This window comes from Astatotilapia calliptera, chromosome 1 (genome assembly GCF_900246225.1).
Source record: "Astatotilapia calliptera chromosome 1, fAstCal1.2, whole genome shotgun sequence".
NCBI classification, from domain to species: domain Eukaryota; kingdom Metazoa; phylum Chordata; class Actinopteri; order Cichliformes; family Cichlidae; genus Astatotilapia; species Astatotilapia calliptera.
In genome coordinates, this window is record NC_039302.1 from 19,384,350 (window position 1) to 19,405,171 (window position 20,822).

The 20,822-nt window shown below is 40.3% G+C and overlaps 1 protein-coding gene across 1 annotated transcript; it reads left to right on the forward strand.

Annotated features, from left to right (window-relative positions):
* The first annotated feature begins 998 nt into the window (after positions 1-998).
* LOC113022600 (polycystic kidney disease protein 1-like 2) lies at positions 999-20,037 on the forward strand. Its single transcript, XM_026168162.1, has 41 exons — positions 999-1,320; positions 2,130-2,288; positions 2,380-2,568; positions 3,670-3,780; positions 3,964-4,111; positions 4,197-4,426; positions 4,515-4,925; positions 5,025-5,152; positions 5,258-5,405; positions 5,824-6,022; positions 6,120-6,231; positions 6,312-6,453; positions 6,561-6,788; positions 7,666-7,808; positions 7,914-8,093; positions 8,207-8,344; positions 8,799-8,945; positions 9,036-9,160; positions 9,236-9,356; positions 9,752-9,880; positions 9,960-10,185; positions 11,071-11,261; positions 11,360-11,590; positions 11,763-11,864; positions 12,012-12,190; positions 12,276-12,422; positions 12,526-12,725; positions 13,740-13,963; positions 14,056-14,272; positions 14,353-14,819; positions 15,066-15,162; positions 15,285-15,425; positions 15,508-15,693; positions 15,974-16,304; positions 16,968-17,101; positions 17,195-17,322; positions 17,427-17,587; positions 18,753-18,963; positions 19,098-19,199; positions 19,286-19,417; positions 19,564-20,037. The coding sequence occupies exons 1-41, from the start codon at positions 999-1,001 to the stop codon at positions 19,729-19,731; spliced, it is 7,485 nt and encodes a 2,494-aa protein (XP_026023947.1). The 3' UTR covers positions 19,732-20,037.
* Positions 20,038-20,822: the final 785 nt, after the last annotated feature.

The following is a 20,822-nucleotide window of genomic DNA, read 5'->3' on the forward strand; positions in this document are numbered from 1 at the left end:
GCAATTTAACACTGTAATCCACATGTGTCAAACTCCAGGCCTCAGGGGCCGCTGTCCTGCTTGTCTTCCAACTAACCTGCCCTTGTAGCTTTTTATTGGCAAAGCACACACATCTCAAAAACAAGCAGGATGCTGGCCTTCATGGACTGGAGTTTGACACCCCTATCTATCTATCTATCTATCTATCTATCTATCTATCTATCTATCTATCTATCTATCTATCTATCTATCTATCTATCTATCTATCTATCTATCTATCTATCTATCTATCTATCTATCTATCTATCTATCTATCTATCTATCTATCTATCTATCTATCTATCTATCTATCTATCTATCTATCTATCTATCGACATTTTAACTGTTTCCGCTCTCGAGGTCCCTTCACATGTTACCTATGTACATGGTTGCACACACTAAAAAGTAATTATTGCTTTAATTATTCATTAAGTGAATAATTCCAGGTATTTTCCACAAAATACATTTTGACATGTCACAGCAGGTAGAAAAAGCAAACTTACTGTTTTGCTATGACTGTTTGCCCTTGAAGAGATGGAAGTCATTGTCAGTGTGATTCGTAACAAATTAAAATCTCAGCTCTCAAGAATACAGAGCTTTCTGTGCAGGGGAATTCATTAGTGTAGAATTGCTCCGATAATTTTTTTTGATTATCCTTAAAGGTGTGTTTTAACGTGAACAAGTCTGAACAAGATCAAGCTCACAGTGACGGGGGTTACATCAGGTATGACTGTGAGGCTTATCTCACTGTGCAGGTTGTGAAGCTCTGCAGTAATGGAGACAGAGGAGCAATCTGGCTGTTGACAGTGAGCTTTTAACCCTTTTCACTGCACAGGCAGGCTTTGTTTGACTCCAAGGATTATGGCCACATACAAAGCTCTGCACCCATCAAGAAAGCCATCCCTGTCAGAGCTACTGACGTCATTACTCTTTAAAAACAAGATGCTACCAGAGAGTCTGAAGACTGTTCAGCTTCAGAGATGGACAGAACCGCTTCAGCTATGCTCACTTTGGTGGTTTTCTTCCTCTGCTGGAGTTGTCACGCCAAGGACGATACTGAAGCTCAATCCTGCCCAGAATACCAGGAAGGTTTCGATGGCTCGTGCTACGAGTTTGTGGATCTGCAGCGATCCTTTCGAGGTGCTGAGGAATGGTGTGAGCGAGGCGGAGGACACTTGGCCTTTATCCTGAACGATGAGACGCAGCAGTTACTTCAGAAGCACCTGAAGCCTGACAGGAACTGGTGGCTCGGAGTGGCACCTGCTGCTCCCAACCTCACGCTTGACTCTGCTGCCACTGAGGGTGAGAGGAGGCACTGAATGACTTCTTATGACTGTATGCATTTCAGTGCTAACATAAACAGTTAGAAAAAAGGTTTTGCAGAAAGTTAGTAAAATTATTGCTTCTTTAAAATAGACAAGAACTTCTTTGAAACACACTATAAATATTAAGTATTCTGGTGCACTTATTGACAGAAAAGAGGTATAAGTGATCAATGATTATATTACAAAGTGCACCATTTTATCTACTGTTATCTACTGTTCTGATTTTATCTGTTTTGATTTTATATACTGTTTTGTTTGTTTGTTTGTTTGTTAATTAGTTAGTTAGTTTATTTGCTTGTTTTAATCAATTTTAAATCATGCTTTTTATTTGTTCTTGTTTCTAATATCTCTGTAAAGCACTTTGAATCACCTTGTTGTTGAATTGTGCTATACAAATAAATTTGCCTTGCCTTGCCTTGCCATAAATTTCAGAAATGAAGGCATTATAACCTCTACTGCTATCTCACTGGGCAGCTTGTGTGTGCATTGTAAATAACTGTGATGTGTTTGTTTACTGACATTCGCAGTGAAAGGAGCCCAGTTGGATATCTCAGCCAACAGGTGTAATGGGAGATAATTGTCACTCTTTTGAACTATTCAATAGGGTGGCTGTCACAAGGCCTGATTTACAGTGGTGTGTTTGTTTCCCTTCACAGAGGACAAGACTTTACCATTTATTCACCCCGTCTGTTCTTTACTGTCAGAAAGAAAACAAATGGGCATGCAGTAATAACATTTCCACCGCATTTCGCTTGATTATCAAAAGTAATTGTTGTGCTTTTTCAGGTGTTCTCGCTTGGTTGGACAGCTCAGATGTAAGTTACAGTAACTGGGTTAACTTGCCAGATGATCAAGCAGCCTGCGCGCATGTCCTGAGACACTCAGGCTTTCAGTGGGAAGCTACAGAAAACTGCAGCCAGGAATTTAACTTCATTTGCCAATTTGGTACGCGCCCTTAAAAAACTTCATATATGACAATACAATTATGCTGCTTCTTTTTCTTATGTAAATTTTCTTCCGTTTTTTCTCCCTGCAGATTCTGGGAGATCAATTGCATGTGATGGCCAAAACGCTACACTGCAGTGTGGTTCTGGTCAAGTTATAGAGATTGATGACAGTTTTTACGGTCGTAAAACAATCCACTACTGCCGATCCCAACTTACACCCTCGCCCACGTCTTCCCAGGAAGAGTGCAGCTGGATGGATGTAACAGATTATGTAACAGGTATTATGGGTCACATCTTTTTAATTGACTTGATCCAGCTTTTGATGGCAGCTATGATACAGAAACAGAAAAACATGTTTACAATAGGTTGGGCTACTCGTCATTTACTTAACCAGTTATTTACCTCGTTACATTTTAGAATGGTAAATTCTGCTGATGCGTGCAGTGTTTGTCTTTATTAAAGCAACATCATCCAAAAGCCAAGAAAAAACTTAGTAAAATCAATACTATTATGTTTTTGTTTCTCGATTCGTGTAAAACATAAAAGCCATCATTGCTCTGTGACTGCAGACAAAGGGGTTATACTGCCAGAAACTAAATTCGTGTAATCCCTCCCTGTTGGAGGTGAAAGATGGGTAGAGTGAATCTACATCCATATTCATAGCAGTATTAGTTATGCTGGAGGGGTTAGTAAGCTTCTCCCTCTTTAAAAAGCTTTTATGCAGTCTCACCAGAAGCTTGTAGATACAGAAGGAGGATGTTGAAATTTGATAGTATGAACATTAAATAGCAGCATTCTTTTTAAACATCCTTACCAAAAACAACCTGGGCAAGATTTATTTAGATTTAAATCCCATGTATGGTAGATGCAAGAAATCTGATTGGAACACTTATTCATACTTTTTGGGACCTTCCCCGTCTCCTTAAATTCTGAAGGGAGGCCTTTAAAATCTTGATCAGTCTCCAATAACTCCAGTATTTGAAATATTTGGTTGAAATAATATGCCTTCCAACATATAGGTTGCATTTGCTACACAAATAGCTAGAAGTTTAATGCTTATAAAGTGGAAGGATGAGACACCACACTCATGGGATCAGAGACTGAGTGCATTTCCTGGACTGACTTTGAAGAGATCAAGTGATAATAGCCATTTATCTTGGTGAAGAATGCCAATTTCGTGACACATTTATTTAAAATAATAAATATTTATATCTCACTTGTTTATCTAGCTAACTCAATTTTAGCATTTATTGTTTTTATTTGCTTTTTGTGTGACTTTTTCTGCGTTGCCTGTAAAGTCTTATCATTAATGTGCAAACCCTAATAAATAAAGTGTGTTTTATTGCCGTTTGCTCGGCTTGCTGTATGTGTTATTGCAGCTCACTGCCACGGACTGCAGGCTTGCCAGGCTGGAGTAGATCTGAGCACTTTTGGTGAACCATGTCCGGCGCTGGGAAGTTACCTGTCTGCAGAGTATCGCTGCAAAAATGGTCAGATGCACGATTTCTTGTTTTATATACACTTTTTGCACTAAACCCATCAGCCTAAACTCAACCTAAATTCATAAAGACCAGCTGATCAAAACAGATTCCATAGTGCTTATGATGTTATGTGCAAAGATCTTTGACTGTATGTTTCCACAAGTCTAATTCAGTGGTGTGATTTCCTCCTAGGGCTTCAGCTGCTGATGAGTAAACTTGCAGCTGTCTTCGATAATGTCACCATCACCGTGAAGTGGCTCCTTCATCCATTCCAGGGAAACTTAACATGCACAGTGAATGCTGGGGATGGCCACACTATTGATCCGTACAGCCCAGAAGAGTGAGCAAAGATTTGCAGTTGACCAAATATGTTAGATGGATCTTAGTACTTTATTTATATCACAAACACTGCTGCTTTTTCACAGGATGGAGAGCACAATTATACACAAATTCACACATCCTGGTGTCTTCCTGGTTGGAGTGGAGTGCACTACCAGTGACTGGAATATCGCAGCTCAGAAGTCTATAACGATTCAGGAGCCAGTTGGAGACTTCAGTGTGATCATGTGTAATGGCCAGAATATGTCAACAGGTGGCACTAAATGCAATGCCCTCTTCAATGTTCCAGTTCAAATCCAACTTGCAGTGGAGGCAGGTGAGTCAGTTTGGCAGCACAAGGGGTGCGACGATACGTCCATTTCTCAAAAATAGAAGATCATTCTGTTCTTATTTTCTGTAACTAGGTACAAATGTTTCCTACACAATTCATCATGAAGCCCATTTAGTCGCAAATCAATCAGTGGGCAGCGGAAAAATGCCACACAATATTACCCTGAATGCAAGCATGGTGGAGAAGCTCGGTCATGGTTGCCACAACTTCACCTTAGCTGCATCTAACAGGGTCACAACCCGCACGGTGTCTGCTCATCTAGAGCTGTGTCTGCTGCATCCCGTTGAAGGCCTGCAGGCCTCTGTGATTGCGGAGGAAGACGTATGTCCCGACTCTGCTGATCTCATCATTAACATTTCACTGGAGCGAGGAGCCCCCGTGGAGCTGCTCTTCACACTCACTGGAGCTGAGGACACTCTGTCGGAGAGCAGAGACATGCTCGCTGATGGCTTGCAAACTTACACATTCTCCAGCCCACTTAAAGGTACTTAAAGCTTGAGTCATGCTCCTGTTAAGACAAAACAAGTACCAGTTATATAGGATTTGTGCCCGATTTGGTTAAACATGATCTCTTTTGGTAAAGGATCTTTGCAAGTGAACATAAGAGCCACCAATGGTCTTTCATCCTCTGATGTCGATGTGGACTTAGACAAGATTCTTGAGGCTTGCCAGAATTACTCTGACTTTTCACCGAGCACCAATGAACATACAGTATGTAAAATATCATTTTAAACAGAAATAATCTGGGAACTTGTGCAAAATATGTAGCCTGTTGCAGAAATGACTGCAGCACAATGACTCTGTTTTCATCTCCAGGCAGATAATGTGAGTGACAGTGACTCTGCTGACTTGAAAATAATTGCTACTCCTGACACTTTGGTTGACTACACTCAGAGGGTTACACTGACAGTAACTGGAACTGAATCACTGCCTAGCAAAGAACTGGCATATGAATGGGAATGCAGTAAGTACAACACTAATTCACTGATCACTAAATTGTGATATGATGCATGGGTCGAGGGAAACCTGGTCATTCAGATCCTTGTTGAAACCCCACAAGCTCTGCCACTGCATCATCGTGAAATTTGTTTTGGATGTATCGGGAAAATACGTAATCACACAACAGTACAATCAAACTGCAACTGTAATCTGTGATCATTACAAGACAAGAAACACCTAGAAGAGTGCATTATGCCCTAAGTCAAGAAAATTTGCACGGAAAATAGTGTCAGATTGCAGTTTTAGCAAACAGAGCTGATGCTGCACTGCATTGCTTATACAAAATGTTTTATGCTTCATCTTGCTATACCACAGCATTATTATGACATCATTATTATTGTGGTCTTATATTGAGACTGTTTCTGCTTTTTTTTCCCACACAGGAGATTGCAAATGCAAAAACAAAACAATGGATGAAACTCATGTGATTGAACGAGAATGCCTCCCAGATCCATTTGAAATGTTCAGATACATTTTAAGAGTAAAGAGAAGGACTTGGTTTAGGAAATGGGCTGAACTTGGAACAGCTTCTAAATGTGTCTCTGTTGTTCCTTCAAAAGAACTCACAGATGTCACCATCAGGTAAAATGGGTTTAATTAGAAACAATGGTATTTGTACAGGATTGCAAAAATGCATCAGGAACTACAACCAGTTACTTTATGTTCTTAATTCTTGCAGCTGTGATAATTGTGCTTCAATAAATGTGAATGACCAGGCAAAGCTAAGACTGAGCTGTTTGACGACTTGCCCGCATGTAGTTTGGTATATTGAGGACCTTAAACCTTTGACAGTAAGTCTGAAACAACAACAGGAAATGTGGCTAAATAGACCGGTGTGACAAACAAGAAATAACTAATGAGTTCTCCTCAGGGTAGCCTCGGTAGATGCTACTCCAAAGTGGGAAGACGGCCCCTTACGGAGAAGCACGATGGCAACATTGAATATACCGTTCACAGCCAATATCTAAAAGTCTCAAGGGGCATGCAGCAGAACATCACTGTAATTGCTTATGGTGTGTTTTCATGTCATAGATAGACACAGAATGTGTCTTTTAAAATACATTTTTGATCAAAGTCTAGAAAACAAATTATACCTGATTAATTTTTTTTTTTTAAACAGACAAGAAGGAGCCGGGGTTTGTCAAGTACACACTTCCGATACCAGACCCCGAGCCAACTGAACCACCTACAAACTCAGGAGTCACAACTGGTGCACTGATGGATCCCTCAGTGCCCTCGTGTAGCATCTCCCCACCGTCAGGAACTGTGCTCGATGCTTTTGGCATTACCTGCAAAACAACTTCTTTCTGCTCTACAGGCTGTCTCTATTGCTTCAAGACCAACACAGGTGAGAGTGTGGTGGAGTGTAATTAGTGTTATTGATGAAAGTAATCTCACAGCTTTTCTGTTTTGATAGTTTTATTTAGCTTTTTAGCCCTTGCCACAAGAGGTCACCACAGCAGACAGCAACCACATGTTTGATTTGGCAGTTTTATATCTGGAACTAGTGACCTTTTGTTTGCCAAGTGAATATGTAAACCACTACACTATGGGGCCACTAACTCATGAGCAGAATATAAATAAAGCTTTTGTGGTATTTTCGGGCCACGTGCCAGCATCAGCTGCTGCTTTATCAGTTCAAACAAATTGTACAGCTCAGTTGAGAAATGTTTTTTTGTTAGATCGTAGCGCTTTAAAATAAAAAATCTCAGTAGGTGGAGTCGTCGTGGTCTGGGTCAGCTGACCCAGCATTTCTCAGTTTGAACTTTCTAGTATTTATTTAAGAGTCTCTTTAATTCCAGGGTTGCTTAATGTTTATGGTTTTCTTGTGTTTTCCTCTTTGCGTATTCAGTTTGTTCTTAGTTCCTCATTCCTTTAGAGCCATTCCTCTTTCCTGTCTCAAGTCTGTGTCTATGATCTTTGTCTTGAAACTTACTTAGTGCGTGTTATTAGCTTTAGGTTTACAGTTTTCAGTTTCCTTAGTACAAATCCCAAACATAAGCTATAAACCTGCCAACAGCCTACAATAAATGGTTCACAGTCTGCGTTCAGGTCCTCACACTACTCTCCACTACACATACTTGACAGGAGTGGTTCGAAAAGTTGGTGGTTGACTCCCCGGAGAAAGTAAATTAGTTTTCATTTTGATACTTTATCAACCAATGTGTAGGTACGTAATTGAGAATCAAGTGCAACCGTGCTAAACTGCTTCTTTTGTCCTTTAGGCACACATCTACGATGCAGTACTTCAAATGAGGTGAGGTCAGTCTTCTTGCCTCTCGGCGATGCCAACAACAAGTACAGTTTGTCTGTTGTGGTGACTGTGAAAAATGAGCGAAAAACAGCAACTTCAACTGTCATCACTCAGGTTGGTCATCAGTCAATTATTACATTTTCTCAAATACAAAAAGGAAGATTAGAGAAATGCTAATGATTAATTAAATAACCTCAGTTATTGTGTTTCTACCTTAAGGTACGGAAAGGTGACTCCAGTGCCTCCGTTAGCACTCTCCAGTCTGCAGTGGAGGACTCTGTGAGTCAGTTAGAGGAGCAAGGTCTGCTCACCGGTGAGGCGCTTGGACAAATATTTGCTTCTGTTTCCGATATGCTGAATACAGTGAGTGGCCAACATCAGAGGGACGAGCGGTCAAAGGTAACAGAATGCAGTTAATGTTATAACTGGACCGGATAACACTGCTGTGATGTTTACGAGGCCCACAACTTGCGAGTGGAGAACATGATAATCATCGTTTCCTTCTCTTTCAGCTGAGAGAGCAAATGCTGACCAGAATGAGTACAGTTCTGCAGGACTGCCCCAGCAACACGACTCAGGAAGTGCAAGTGACCGCCAGAGCTGTGGCTGGGCTCACGCACCGCTCAGAGGAGCTCAGTCCTGCTGCTCAAGTATAATACATTAGATATGCAATAAAGTGCAGTGCAGACCACCTGCTTTGATAAGGCTGTAACAATACCTGCTGTCTGTTTGCATTATTTATTTAAGGATCAGTCTGAAGTCTTTAATCAGTCAAAGCTGATTAAAGACTAAAAATGTGACGTTGGCACAGATGTGTAAAACACAGCAGGATTAAGTGAAACCTGTATTCAATCATGCAAAGTCAGTCAACTTCTTGAGTAGGACTCTTGAGAACAACTGTTGAATTTAACTGTGCAATGAATATATTTTGCAGCAACACCAAGCTAAAAAACAACAACAAATTAAGTTTAAATACTTAATTTGGGTAGTTTAAATACCCATTTAAACTACAGGTTTAGTGTAATCATAAGCCTTTTTTGTAGGCTTAAGGCAAATCAACACTGACCCTTTTGTGGTTTCTGCTGCTGCATTTCCTCTCTCCAGGAAGAAGCGGGTTCTCTGTTGGTAGACCTCAGCTCCTCCCTCAACAGTATCAGCATCAATCAGCAGAGCACAGATGATGTAGAACTGGTGCAAGCAGCTGCACCCATAGTTGAAGCAGCCAGTAATATTTTGAATGTTTCATCAAATGTGAGAACAAAATTATGACATATCATGCTGGATGTCATTCCTACGTCCACTGCGGTCTTTACCAAACAAGATGTTGTATGTTCTCCTTAGAGAAAAGTCTCAGAGTTTCTTCTGACTGGGATAAATAATGTCCAGAGTGCTCTGCTGAATAACAAAGAGCTGAACGGAGAGCCTGCCATCATTGACTCTGGTCAAATCAGTGTGTATGTGAACAGGTAAGACATAACAGGCTCTGACTTGGACATGTGCTCAAGAATTCCTGAAGATAATTATAACACCGTCTTCTCCAGGATTTCTCCAGAAAGCATGCAAATGCTGGATATAAATGCTCAGAAAAACAGCTCCTCGAGTTTTTCCTTCCCTGTTCTTCCTCCTCATATTGTCTCTCCAGATGAGCCAGTGGACGTCAGAGTAAGTGTTTGCACGCTGGAGGGAAGTGGACATCATCATCAGTATATTTTTGAGATTTTTCTCTGTTTTCTGTTCTAGTTTTCTTTTTTAGTCAGCATTTGTTTTTTCCTATAGCTGAAAGTCCACAGTTTAGATTTGATGAACGTATCATTTTAGCTCCAGCAATAAGAGATACAAACAGACCACCTTATTTGTAGGGTTATCTCTCTTTTCTGGCTTTGTAAACTACAAGATGTTGGAACCATTTAAAAGAGTTACAAACAAGTAAAATCATAGAAATAAAAGCGAGAAGGAAAAGGTGTTTTCAGAAAGCAAAAGCAAAGTTTTGTAGATGGAAAAAAAAGGCTTCACCAAAATCATCTGAGCCTCTATTTATTGTATTACCTACTTTCTAGATGATGAGTTTTGAGAAGAATCCATATTCTTGGAAGGAGGAGAACATCACAGGAACTGTGGGATCCGTTTCCCTCACCAGAGTGAATGGCAATGTCATTCTTGTTGAGAACTTACCTGAAGAGATAGAGGTACTATTGTATAAGAGATACTTTTATTTACTTTAGTTTAAGAAGCATTTGGGGCATGATGTCTTTTCTGGAGTTTCAGATTCTCCTACCCCGGCTTGACAGTGGACAGGAGAACAGCACAGTCCTGGACCTCGCCAATTTCAGCACATTAATAATTGATGTTCCCTCTCCGGATGTAACACTGGTGCTGAAAACTGAGCCTTCTGAAGACATTTCCTTCATGCTCTTCCTGGGATATAAAGATTATCCAAGTGATAAGGATTATGTAGCCAAGACAAAGATCCCTATAGAGAGCGCGAGAGAAGGTCAGTATTTTGTTTTTAGAAAAGAATATTAGGGTTGCATATAATTAATGTAAATTCTTTTTTATCTGGGCTTCTTTTTCTTAAAATAACCGACATCCCTAAGTATCATGATAACACAAACACTTCTTTTGCGTACTGCCATGTTAAAGTTTAGGACAGCACAATTAGAAAAAGACTGAATGAGCCTTTTTAGCTTGTTTTGGAGGGGTTTCCAGGAGAAAACCTCTTCTCTCAGAAAGAACATGACAGCACAGCTTAGGGCTACAAAGTTTCATCTGAACAAACCACAAGAGTTCTGGAAGAATGTTTAAAGAGATGAGACCAAAGTGCAGCACCATGTTTGATTAAAACACGCAGGATATCAGCACAAACGCCTAAAACCAAACCTCAGCCTGATTGAAATGCTGTGGTGGGACCTCAAAAGAGCTGTGCATAAACTAATGCCTAAAAATGAAATGAAGAACCATTGTAAAGAAGACTGAGCCAAAATTACATCAGAGATCAATGAAGCCTAGCAGAAAGTGATTATTTTTAAGTTACTGCAGCTAAAGGTGGTTCTACAAGCTCTTGCCGGGCGTGGTAGCTTTCTTTTTCACGTGACTGCAGAACAAACATCCTTTTCATACTTTGCAGATAACAAATAACAGTAGATCCCATTCCTGTGTGGTCATGCATGGTGAATAATGTACTGTATAGTATAATGTAGATGTAAATCTGCATTAAGTTGAAGATAGCTCTCAAATTGTGGGAACCAGAGCCACATTATGAGGGCATCTCTACCTCATGAAGACAAGGATTAAGCATTAAGGTTATGCAAGCAGTAATTATGGTTAAAGTTAGAATGAGTCTTCTTAAAATTATCTCTGTCTCTCTGTTATAACACAGAAGAAAAATTTACTTGGGTGCTGAATCCCAAAGACAGAACAGATGATGTTGGTGTGCACTACCTTGTTATAAAGCCCATTGTAGAGCCAGGAATCAAATCCATCAACGCCAGTGTCACTGTCATCTCCATCGCTGCCCAGTGCAAATACTGGAATGAAACTGGGTCTTTTTGGAGTGAGGATGGCTGCAGGGTAGGTGGAAAAAAATCACATCCAAACTGATTGCATTATTACTTCCTTAAAATGTGGAGTGTGAGGTTTGATCACCTGGCTTCCTGTTTTGTTCACAGGTTGGTCCACTCACCACACCTTTGGTCACTCAGTGTCTCTGTAACCACTTGACTTTCTTTGGCAGCTCCTTCTTTGTCATGCCTAACTTAGTGGATGTGTCACGCACCGCTGAACTTTTTGCTACATTCACAAACAACCCCGTTGTGGTGTGTTTTGTCGGAGCCATTTTTTGTGCTTATCTATTGGTGGTGGTATGGGCGCGCAGGAAAGACATGCAAGATTCAGTCAAGGTAAAGTAGAGCTTCACCAGTTTACACCTTTTGCTTTTAAGAATTTCACGCTAACCTTCAATGTTTCATCTTGATTTTACTTTAATTTTGTCTTGAAATTAAAATTTTACCATCATGTTTTTAAAAAAAAAAAAAAAAATCCTAAACATTGCCCCATTGCATCCACTTCCAGGTCAAGATAACAGTTCTTGAGGACAACGACCCCTTGGCTCAGTATCGTTACCTGCTGAGTATTAACACAGGACACCGACATGGGGCATCCACTTCCTCTCAGGTCAGTGATGTTGATGCAGACTTGGATGTACTCACAGCAAAGGCAAAACCCATCTGATGTTTTTGTTGAACAACGTATGATTGCGGTATTCTGATGGCTCTCACCATCCAAGCCTCGACTAACCATTTAGTTATTTTTTTATTTTAGGTAACCATAACTCTGCTGGGTACAGAGGGAGAAAGTGAGCCCCACCACCTGACAGATTCGGAGAAGCCTGTGTTTGAGAGAGGTGGGGGGGACATGTTTCTGCTGACCACACACTTTTCTCTTGGAGAGCTGCAGAGCATAAGACTGTGGCACGACAACTCAGGAGATCACCCTGCGTGGTACGTGGGTCAAAGGGAAAAAGGCTAATGATAAGCTTGAGCTGTATCAATATTTTTGAGGATCTATACTTCAATCAATGTGCAGGTATGTTAGCAAAGTGATGGTGCAGGATCTGGAGACTGGTCAAAAGTGGCACTTTCTCTGTAACTCCTGGCTGGCTGTAGATATGGAAGAGTGCACTCTCGACAAGGTATTCCCAGTAGCAACGGAGGTGGATCTAAAGAGATTTAGGTGAGACTTGTCATTTATTCAAGGGATTTTGAATCCACTCTGTTTTTGGAGTTTGTTTTCTTGACTTTAATTTCTTGAATCACTTTTCTTAAAAACTTTTTAGTAATCTGTTCTTCATGAAGACAGCCAAGGATTTCCGTGACGGCCACATCTGGTTCTCTGTCATTAGTCGACCTCCGTGCAGCACTTTCACACGTGTGCAGCGAGTGTCCTGCTGTTTTTCCTTACTGCTGTGCACCATGCTGACCAGCATCATGTTCTGGGGCATCCCCACAGACCCCTCTGAGCAGACGATGGACCTGGGTAAGTAACAAAATGTACACAAAGCTTTCACAAAGCTGAAAAACAACAGTAGGTAAGTAATTTTGTAATGCAAAGTGTTTAATATTTAATCCAAGAGTTTTTGATACTTCTGCATCATAAGTGTAATTTTTTATTTTGTTAAAAACTTTATGAATACAATCAGACACATGCAGCAAATTATGCAAATTAAAATTCATATATGCAAATTGATGTTTAAATACTTTTTGTTAAATAATTTGTTACAAGATTCAATAAACACAACAGGTTCAAATATTTTGATTTTGATGTGAAGAGAAATCTCATGGTTGATGTGAAGTTTGATGCTCATGATGCTCATGTGAGTTTTGGATTCCTGCATTCATTTTATTACACTCTCCATGAATTCTAGTGTTTTGTTTCTTGTTTGGTTCAGTTTTGGGGGCCCTGTTCCCAGTTCAGGTTTTAGAATTGAGTGTTACGATGTGTTTCAGTTTGTTCTAACATTTTATTTCAGTTCATGGCTTGATTTTAGTCTGTTTCCCAGTCTGTATTCCCGTTTCTTTGTTTATGCACTCGCTCCTTCTGCATCCCTGACTTCCTGCTTAATGGAATCCTTTATGGATGGATCAGGTCTGCTCCTCCCTGATTTTACCTGTTGTTAAAAACTTTCTCATACATCCAGCCCTCACCTGTGTCTTGTTTGTCTATAACTCTGTTGCATATTTGTAGCCCCGTCTTCGCTTTTTTTGTGGTTTGGTCCCAGATTACTTTGCTCACTTGTTTGTTTGGAGTTACACTTAGTTTTCAGTATTAAAAGCTTTTCTTTAATTGCACATTTCCTTACCTTCAAGTCTATGCATCGTCAAAACTGACAAGATTTACAAATTTTACATACGTGCAAACGAAAAGAAGAATATCTGATTGATTTTTTACAAAAGATTTGGTAGCAGGAGTAAGTAAGACCAACATAAAAAGATTTAATCTTTCATCAGTGTTCCTTAAAACCCAATTCAAAGTAAGACTTTAACTTGGCAGGTCACATCGAGTTTACCTGGCAACAGGTTATGATTGGAGTTCAAAGTTCAATCATCATGTTCCCCATCAATCTGCTCATCGTGAGTATCTTCAGAAACACTCGTCCTCGAGAGAAAACCACCAAAGCAGATGCAAAACAGGGGAAGACTGTCCAAGTTTCTCCCTCACAGACGTCGTCCCCACAGAAAGAGATAAAGGACATCACACCAGATAACGTGATGAAGGTGAAGTTTATGTTATTTGTACCTCTTCAGTGTAGTACCAGTAAATATTTTGTTCTCCATGTCTGAAGAGCTTGGTGTGGTTTCTTGATTAGGACATAAAAAGAATTGCTCAGTCTCTCTCAAAGGCCATGAAGAGCCCACTGCCACATCTGGAGCTCCATCACGGTCAGCAGGCTGACATCAACAGTCTGCTGTCTCTGGTGGAGGACATCATCAGACAGCAAAACCAAGCCGCTGAAGACTTCTACACTGATTCTTCTAAAAAAGATCAAGCTATGATCCTTAGTTTGGGTGCGGTGAATCTGCAAGGTAAACTGCACTATAATATTATAAATGCTTTTAAATTCTATATATAATTGATGTCCTTCTTTGTGTGTTTGCTTGGACAGAAACCAGTGTGTGGGAGGGCTCTGAAAAAACTTTAGATCTAGCCCAGAAGAAGAGCAACAAGAGCCGGTACCTGTACAGGCAACTGCAGCTTATCGAGAAGGAGCTTGGTATGTTGGGACCTTCTCAGTTTCCAAATCCAGACAGCTACAACCGAGCCATGCAGCAAGTTCATGGAATGAAGGGGCTTCTGGAATACCACCTACCCATGTCAATCCTGGATGGAGACAAGCTCAGCTGTTTCCCCGGGCCAGAGGAGAGTCTTGGTGGGAAGAAGAAATGCTGCCAAGGAGGGCTGCCGTGGTGGTTTGTGTTTATCGGGTGGATACTGGTGATCGCAACCAGTGGTGTGTCAGGATACTTCACTATGATGTATGGGCTGACTTACGGGAAAGACCGTTCTATAAGCTGGCTTATTTCCATGGTGGTCTCCTTTTTTGAGAGTCTTTTTATCACCCAGCCTTTAAAGGTGAGAAACATTACAGTATATGTAGGAGCAGAAGATTTTAGCCCACTTTAGAAGATTTTTTTAACTGACATTTTATTCAATTTTAGAAAATTACTAAACAATATCAAATCCGTTTTTGTGCGAAATACTGCACTGATTTACCTGTATACTGCAATTACTGTTACATTTTCTGAAGACAATCCACTCTAGACAAGCCATTTTTAAATGGGAGAGTCTGTAGGTCAATCTCTCTATCTTTTGCTGCAGGTTCTTGGATTTGCTGCTTTCTTTGCCCTCGTCCTGAAGAAAGTTGACCAGGAGGAATACGGAGAACCAGCCATAGAAGAAAGTCTCAGAAGCCCAGGTAGTTTTATTTTGTATCCTTGTTTTTTTTTTTCTTTTTTAATTTTGCATTGCATCTTTTGCATTGTTTTGTGTTGAAGAACAAAAAATGCAATGCATCTAAAATCTAAAATCCTTCCCCAGACAATCCGGATGCAGTCCAGGCAGCAAGAAGAGACAGCACCTGCAGTTTCTATAAACCACCACCTCCCACTGATATCAAGAAGATGCGGAACAACATGATTAAAGAGCAAAAAGTCTTTGCACTCATACGGGAGATTGTCGGTGAGGAAACCACTTTGATTCAAAGCAAGAACAGGAACTAACATTTTAACAAACTGATGTAAGGGATCTGTTTTTGTTGCAGTCTATACGGGATTTATGTGGATGTTACTCCTGGTGGCATACGGTCAGAGGGACCCCAACGGCTACTTTCTGACTCAACACATTCGCAAGAGCTTCAGCAAAGGCATCTCAGACACAATGAGCATTCAAGATGTGTTCAACTGGGCAAACACGACTCTGCTGAGCAACTTGTTTGGAGAGTACCCAGGTCAAATATCAGTGACGCTAATTGGCACACAGAATGTTTTACATGAATCCCTTATGAAATTTGAAAATCTTTTAGTTTAGTTTTGATAGTTTTTTTTAAATAAATAGCTGAAGCTTATCTTAATTAAAAACAATTTTAAAAATGTAACAATTAAATACAAGATATTAAACAACTCCTGAGAATTTAACAATATTACCCATGTGAAACTAACTCTATATTTATGTAGTAAAGCATAAAGATTCATTAAAATTTCTTCTTGTCATTTGGAAATTGGTACCAGGATTTATCACTGATGGAAACTCAAGGCTTGTGGGCAACGCTCGTCTCCGCCAGGTGAGGGTGCAGAAAAACTCTTGCCACATAGCTCGATCCATGCAGGAGTCTATCCCGGACTGTCACACTCCGTACTCATGGGAGCTGGAGGACATGGGCTCCTACGGCCCAGGTTGGACTCGACCTGTAGGTCGTAATGCTTCAACGAACATTCACGACCCGTGGAAGTACAAGTCTCAGCGTAAACTGAGGGCCTACCCCATCTGGGGCAATGTGAAGCTCTACAGAGGAGGAGGGTTTGTGATGGATCTGGGGCCAGATTTCCAAAACTCCAGCAGGTAGTTAATTTTAATTGCGGGTGACATTATTGCACTTAAATGGTATAAAGAGTAAACTGAAAATATTTAGAATTCAGAGCATTTATCAAATAAAAATATTAAAATTAAAATATTGTTTCATACATAATAATTGCAGTTGTAACTTGTGGGTTGCAGGTTTAATTACTCTTATTAAGACAAAGTAAACTTAAATGTATGATGAGTAGACAGGAGCCATTGCATTGGTCTCCAGAAATATGACTATTATGACCAAATAAGTAATTTGCTTCTCAAAAAAAGATCCACATCCACATGGCTCAGCTGATACTCTTCTCAATGAATATTCACTTTATAAATCACATCTATGCTACACTTTGGGCTACTTTAGCCTGCTCACAGTTGCAGCATGTAGCAGCAGGCAGGTTTTCAACCATCTCCTCCTGAGCTGACTTAATCAGTGTCATATCTCTTAACACTGATAGATGCTTTGCCCTTGCTGGTCAGAAGATCCCATTTATACTGGCAAATCTAAATTTCTGCAGATAGAAAAAACTATCTTATCTTGAGTGTCCCTGACTGGTTCTGATTTGTCTTTTTTATCCTCGTAGGAAAGAACTGTTAGTCTTGAGTCACGTTTTAAAGTACAAAATCTGTAAATTACTTCGTTTATCGTTGCTGCTGTAGAACCCTTCAGTACCTTTATGAGAACACCTGGTTTGACGTGTACACCCAAGCAATCTTTGTTGAGTTCACTGTGTACAATGCCAATGTCAACCTCTTCTGCATCGTCACACTCATGCTGGAGACCACAGCAACAGGTAAGTAGACCAGATGTAGATATTCTGTGTGAGTTGCACAAATCCTCAACCGTTATGAGAACCACCTAATCTGTCATACCGTGTTTCTAACAGGAGCGTTCCAGTTCTGCAGTGAACTTCAGACTGTGCGTCTTTACCAGTCGACCGGTGGCCTTCACATCTTTGTCGTGGCTTCTGAAATCATCTACTTTCTTTTCATCATCTATTACATGTTTGTTCAGGTGCACAAGCTTTATCTTTTCTTTGCTAATATAAATATAAGTTATTACAAGTGAAGTTATACAGTAAATATGCTCACCTGATTCTGTTTCCTATGTGTTTACAGGGAAAGTTGATGAGGAAACAGAAATGGACTTATTTCAAGAATAAGTGGAACCTGCTCGAGTTGGCGATCATCATTCTCAGCTGGAGCGCCCTGTGTGTTTTCATCAAGAGGACTTTACTCGGGAACAGAGACATGAACTATTACCAGAACAACAAAGAGCAGTAAGCAATAAGAAATGCTGTGAGTTTATGAACCACTTATGTATTGCTCTGCCCACCAGGAGCTGCACAAATCAGGTTTTTTTCTATTTCTCAGCATGCAAGGTCACAATTTAGTGGCTCTCCAGTAGCATGACCATGCATTGATGAAACGAATTCACTTTGGCAGAGAGTGCATACATCATGCTGTGCTACTGGTAGTTTGGGAACACTAATTTTAGCTAAAACAAATCATTTGTGTGTGTGTGTGTGTGTGTGTGTGTGTGTGTGTGTGTGTGTGTGTGTGTGTGTGTGTGTGTGTGTGTGTGTGTATGTGTGTGTGTGTGTGTGTGTGTGTGTGTGTGTGTGTGTGTGTGTGTGTGTGTGTAATCCCTGTGAGCCAAAAGCTCAGGCTTCAGGTTTAAATGGTCTGTTTCAGAGAGTTTTTTATCTTTATAGGGATGGGAAAGGGAGCTAAAATTGTTTGTTTTTGACAGTGGATGAATTGAAGGGCTTTACAAAGGTCTAGTGTAAAGCCTTGAATATATCTTCCCCATCTATCCCCCAGGTCTGCTCAGATCAGGGTGAGGACAACCTCATCATTAGACAGCGAGCGCTAGGGTCCGTGTGGATGTTTGTGTGTCTGTCTGCTTTTTGTGACCACGTGGGCTCGTCCATAGAGAATTTACATTACACCAACAACACATCCACCCCAGGTGATGGATTTCAAGCGGACTTCAAAGAAATATAATAGGGATAACTACTCAGCCGAAGAGTGTCCACAACAAAGACTTAACGTGTGAGAGGATTATTTTTAACTGTGAATCAAGTGAGGCTGTCTAAATAGAGTTCAGGACTGATGTGGAGTTGGAAATGAGCATCAGAGGTCCACTTTAATTCATTTTTAACTGGTAAGTTTTTAATCTTGTGTGTACAAGATGACATAACAAAAATAACTGGTGCACATAAGATAAAAATGTGTGCAGATGGAGAAAGATCACCTTAAGGAAACGAAAACATACATGCAATCCACATCAAGAGTAACTGTGCTATATGACATTTTAAATCTTGATTTATGATTGTGATGGTGAAAATATTTATTTGTATTCTACAGTGAGCAATAAAGGCTTTAAAAATAAAACAATTTAAAGAAAATAAGTCATTTTCTTTCTGTTTCTGCTCTGTCCAGGTTCGTCAGTTTCCATGAAACAGCCAAGGCCGATGCAGTGCTTGGATATCTGATTGCCTTTCTGGTACTGCTGGCTACAGTCAAACTGTGGCACCTGCTGAGACTGAACCCCAAGCTGCACATGATTACAGCCACACTGCAGCGAGCTTGGACTGATATTTCAGGCTTCCTGGTGGTCATGACCATCATGTTTCTGGCCTACTCTATTGCTGTGAGGAGTTTCCCACGCTTAACATCAACATGCTGCTGGAGTCCATGTTTCTCTCTCTGTTTTATGTTTACTTTGTGAAATAGAAGTCATTTAAAGGTGGTCACTGACACAGAGGTGAACTTTCTATTTTCCAGTCTAACCTGATGTATGGCTGGAAGCTGTACTCCTATCGGACTCTGCTTGATGCTGTGCAGACCATGGTCAGCTTGCAGCTTGGTATTTTTAACTATGAAGAGGTCAGTATGAGACAATCATAATTCAACCACAGCTCACTTTTGCTGCTCATCCTCCTTCACTATAGTTCTTGCTTCTGGTCCCACAGGTACTAAATTACAATCCAGTGCTCGGTGCTTTCCTCATCGGGTCCTGCATCGTGTTTATGACCTTTGTGGTGCTGAACCTCTTCATCTCCGTCATTCTGGTGGCATTCACTCAGGAGCAGATACATCACAAGGTAACTCACCCACACCATGTCTGAAATGCTGCTGGTGTTATTGTTCAGTTCCAGTAGAGACCTGATTGTTAACATGTTTTTGTTTTTAATGACCTGAGATGAATTAATAATCCTTGAGTTATACTGAATGCTCACTGTTCTTGCAGCCGTCAGAAGAGGATGAGATTGTGGACCTGATGCTAATGAAAATCTGCAGTTTGTTTGGAATCAAATGTAAGAAAGAAGGAGACGGCCTGACCGGGACGCCAGACACGTCGTCTGCGCCGAATAACACACTCTCAACTATTTCTTCTGGGAATATTCATGATGGATGATAAGTGGGACAGGGATAGAAGGTTAACATTGTGATACCCATCAAATGCTTTGCTTTAGTTCCTGCTTGCCTTCATTAGCATGATTTAGTTGTCATGTTGTTGTTGCTTTGTAACGCAATATTTTAACCCTTCCAAGTGTCTGTATTAGCATTTTTCTGTGCTGCTGCAGAGCTGGAACCATTGTACGAGAAGCTGATGCACTGCAGATGCTAGAAACTGAGGCGATCCTTATTTTATCCACATATGAGGCATTGTACGTAGAATGCAATTTGTTGTGATAAAGGAAATAAATTAGTATTTATGTGACTAAATCGTGGACAATATGCATTTATTCCATATAGGTACTCATGGATATTAGTGGAAACTTGCACTGGCATTACCCTGGCAAGGCTAATCAATACTGTCATTACTGTCCAGTAGTCAGCAGCCATGTCCAGTAGTTAATAGTAATATACTGAGCACTGTGTTGTGCTTAGCATTATATCCCCATGACCAATTCCTGTAAGAGCATCTCATATAACACAAGTTTAGACAACATACACAAGAGAGCAGAGCACAGAACATTCCAGTTAATGTGCAAGTTCTTTAGACTGCTCATAGCATCTTCAAGACCTCTTAAAGACGTTATCGCGTGAAGTCTTATCCATTCAAGCTACAAAAAAGGGAATTTAAGACACTTCAAACCCACATAATGTCTTCTTCCACACAGTGCATATGGTAAAAATCCATAGATCAGTGAACCATAAATACCAGTATGCAGTTCATATTACCGGACAACTGAAATTCTTTTGTTGCTCTAATGTGCATTAATGTAAAAGTCAAATTTTCTTTCTCTCCTGTCATCTAGTCTGGGATAACTGGTAGTTCTACATCACCTGCAGATGTAAATTTTGTCTGTCTCAGCTCTTTGAGTGAGATTTATAACCTATGAATGGATAGATAGACGGATACAGACTGCTTTAGACAATTCCTCTGTCACTGGGTCTTTACCAACAACACCAAAAATGTTAAAATGAGAAAAAGAATCAAATATTACATTTAAAATGTTAAAGTGTCTTTTGAAAACATGCCAGCAACGGTACTGATGACTT

What these genes read in the sequence shown, in the direction of transcription:
- LOC113022600 (XM_026168162.1), top strand. Translation starts at nt 999, where the DNA reads ATGGACAGAACCGCTTCAGCTATGCTCACTTTGGTGGTTTTCTTCCTC. An exon ending in GGCATATGAATGGGAATGCA is followed by an intron (nt 5,406 to 5,823) that starts GTAAGTACAACA and finishes TTTCCCACACAG; the next exon opens with GAGATTGCAAATGCAAAAAC. An exon ending in GTATTTTTAACTATGAAGAG is followed by an intron (nt 19,200 to 19,285) that starts GTCAGTATGAGA and finishes CTGGTCCCACAG; the next exon opens with GTACTAAATTACAATCCAGT.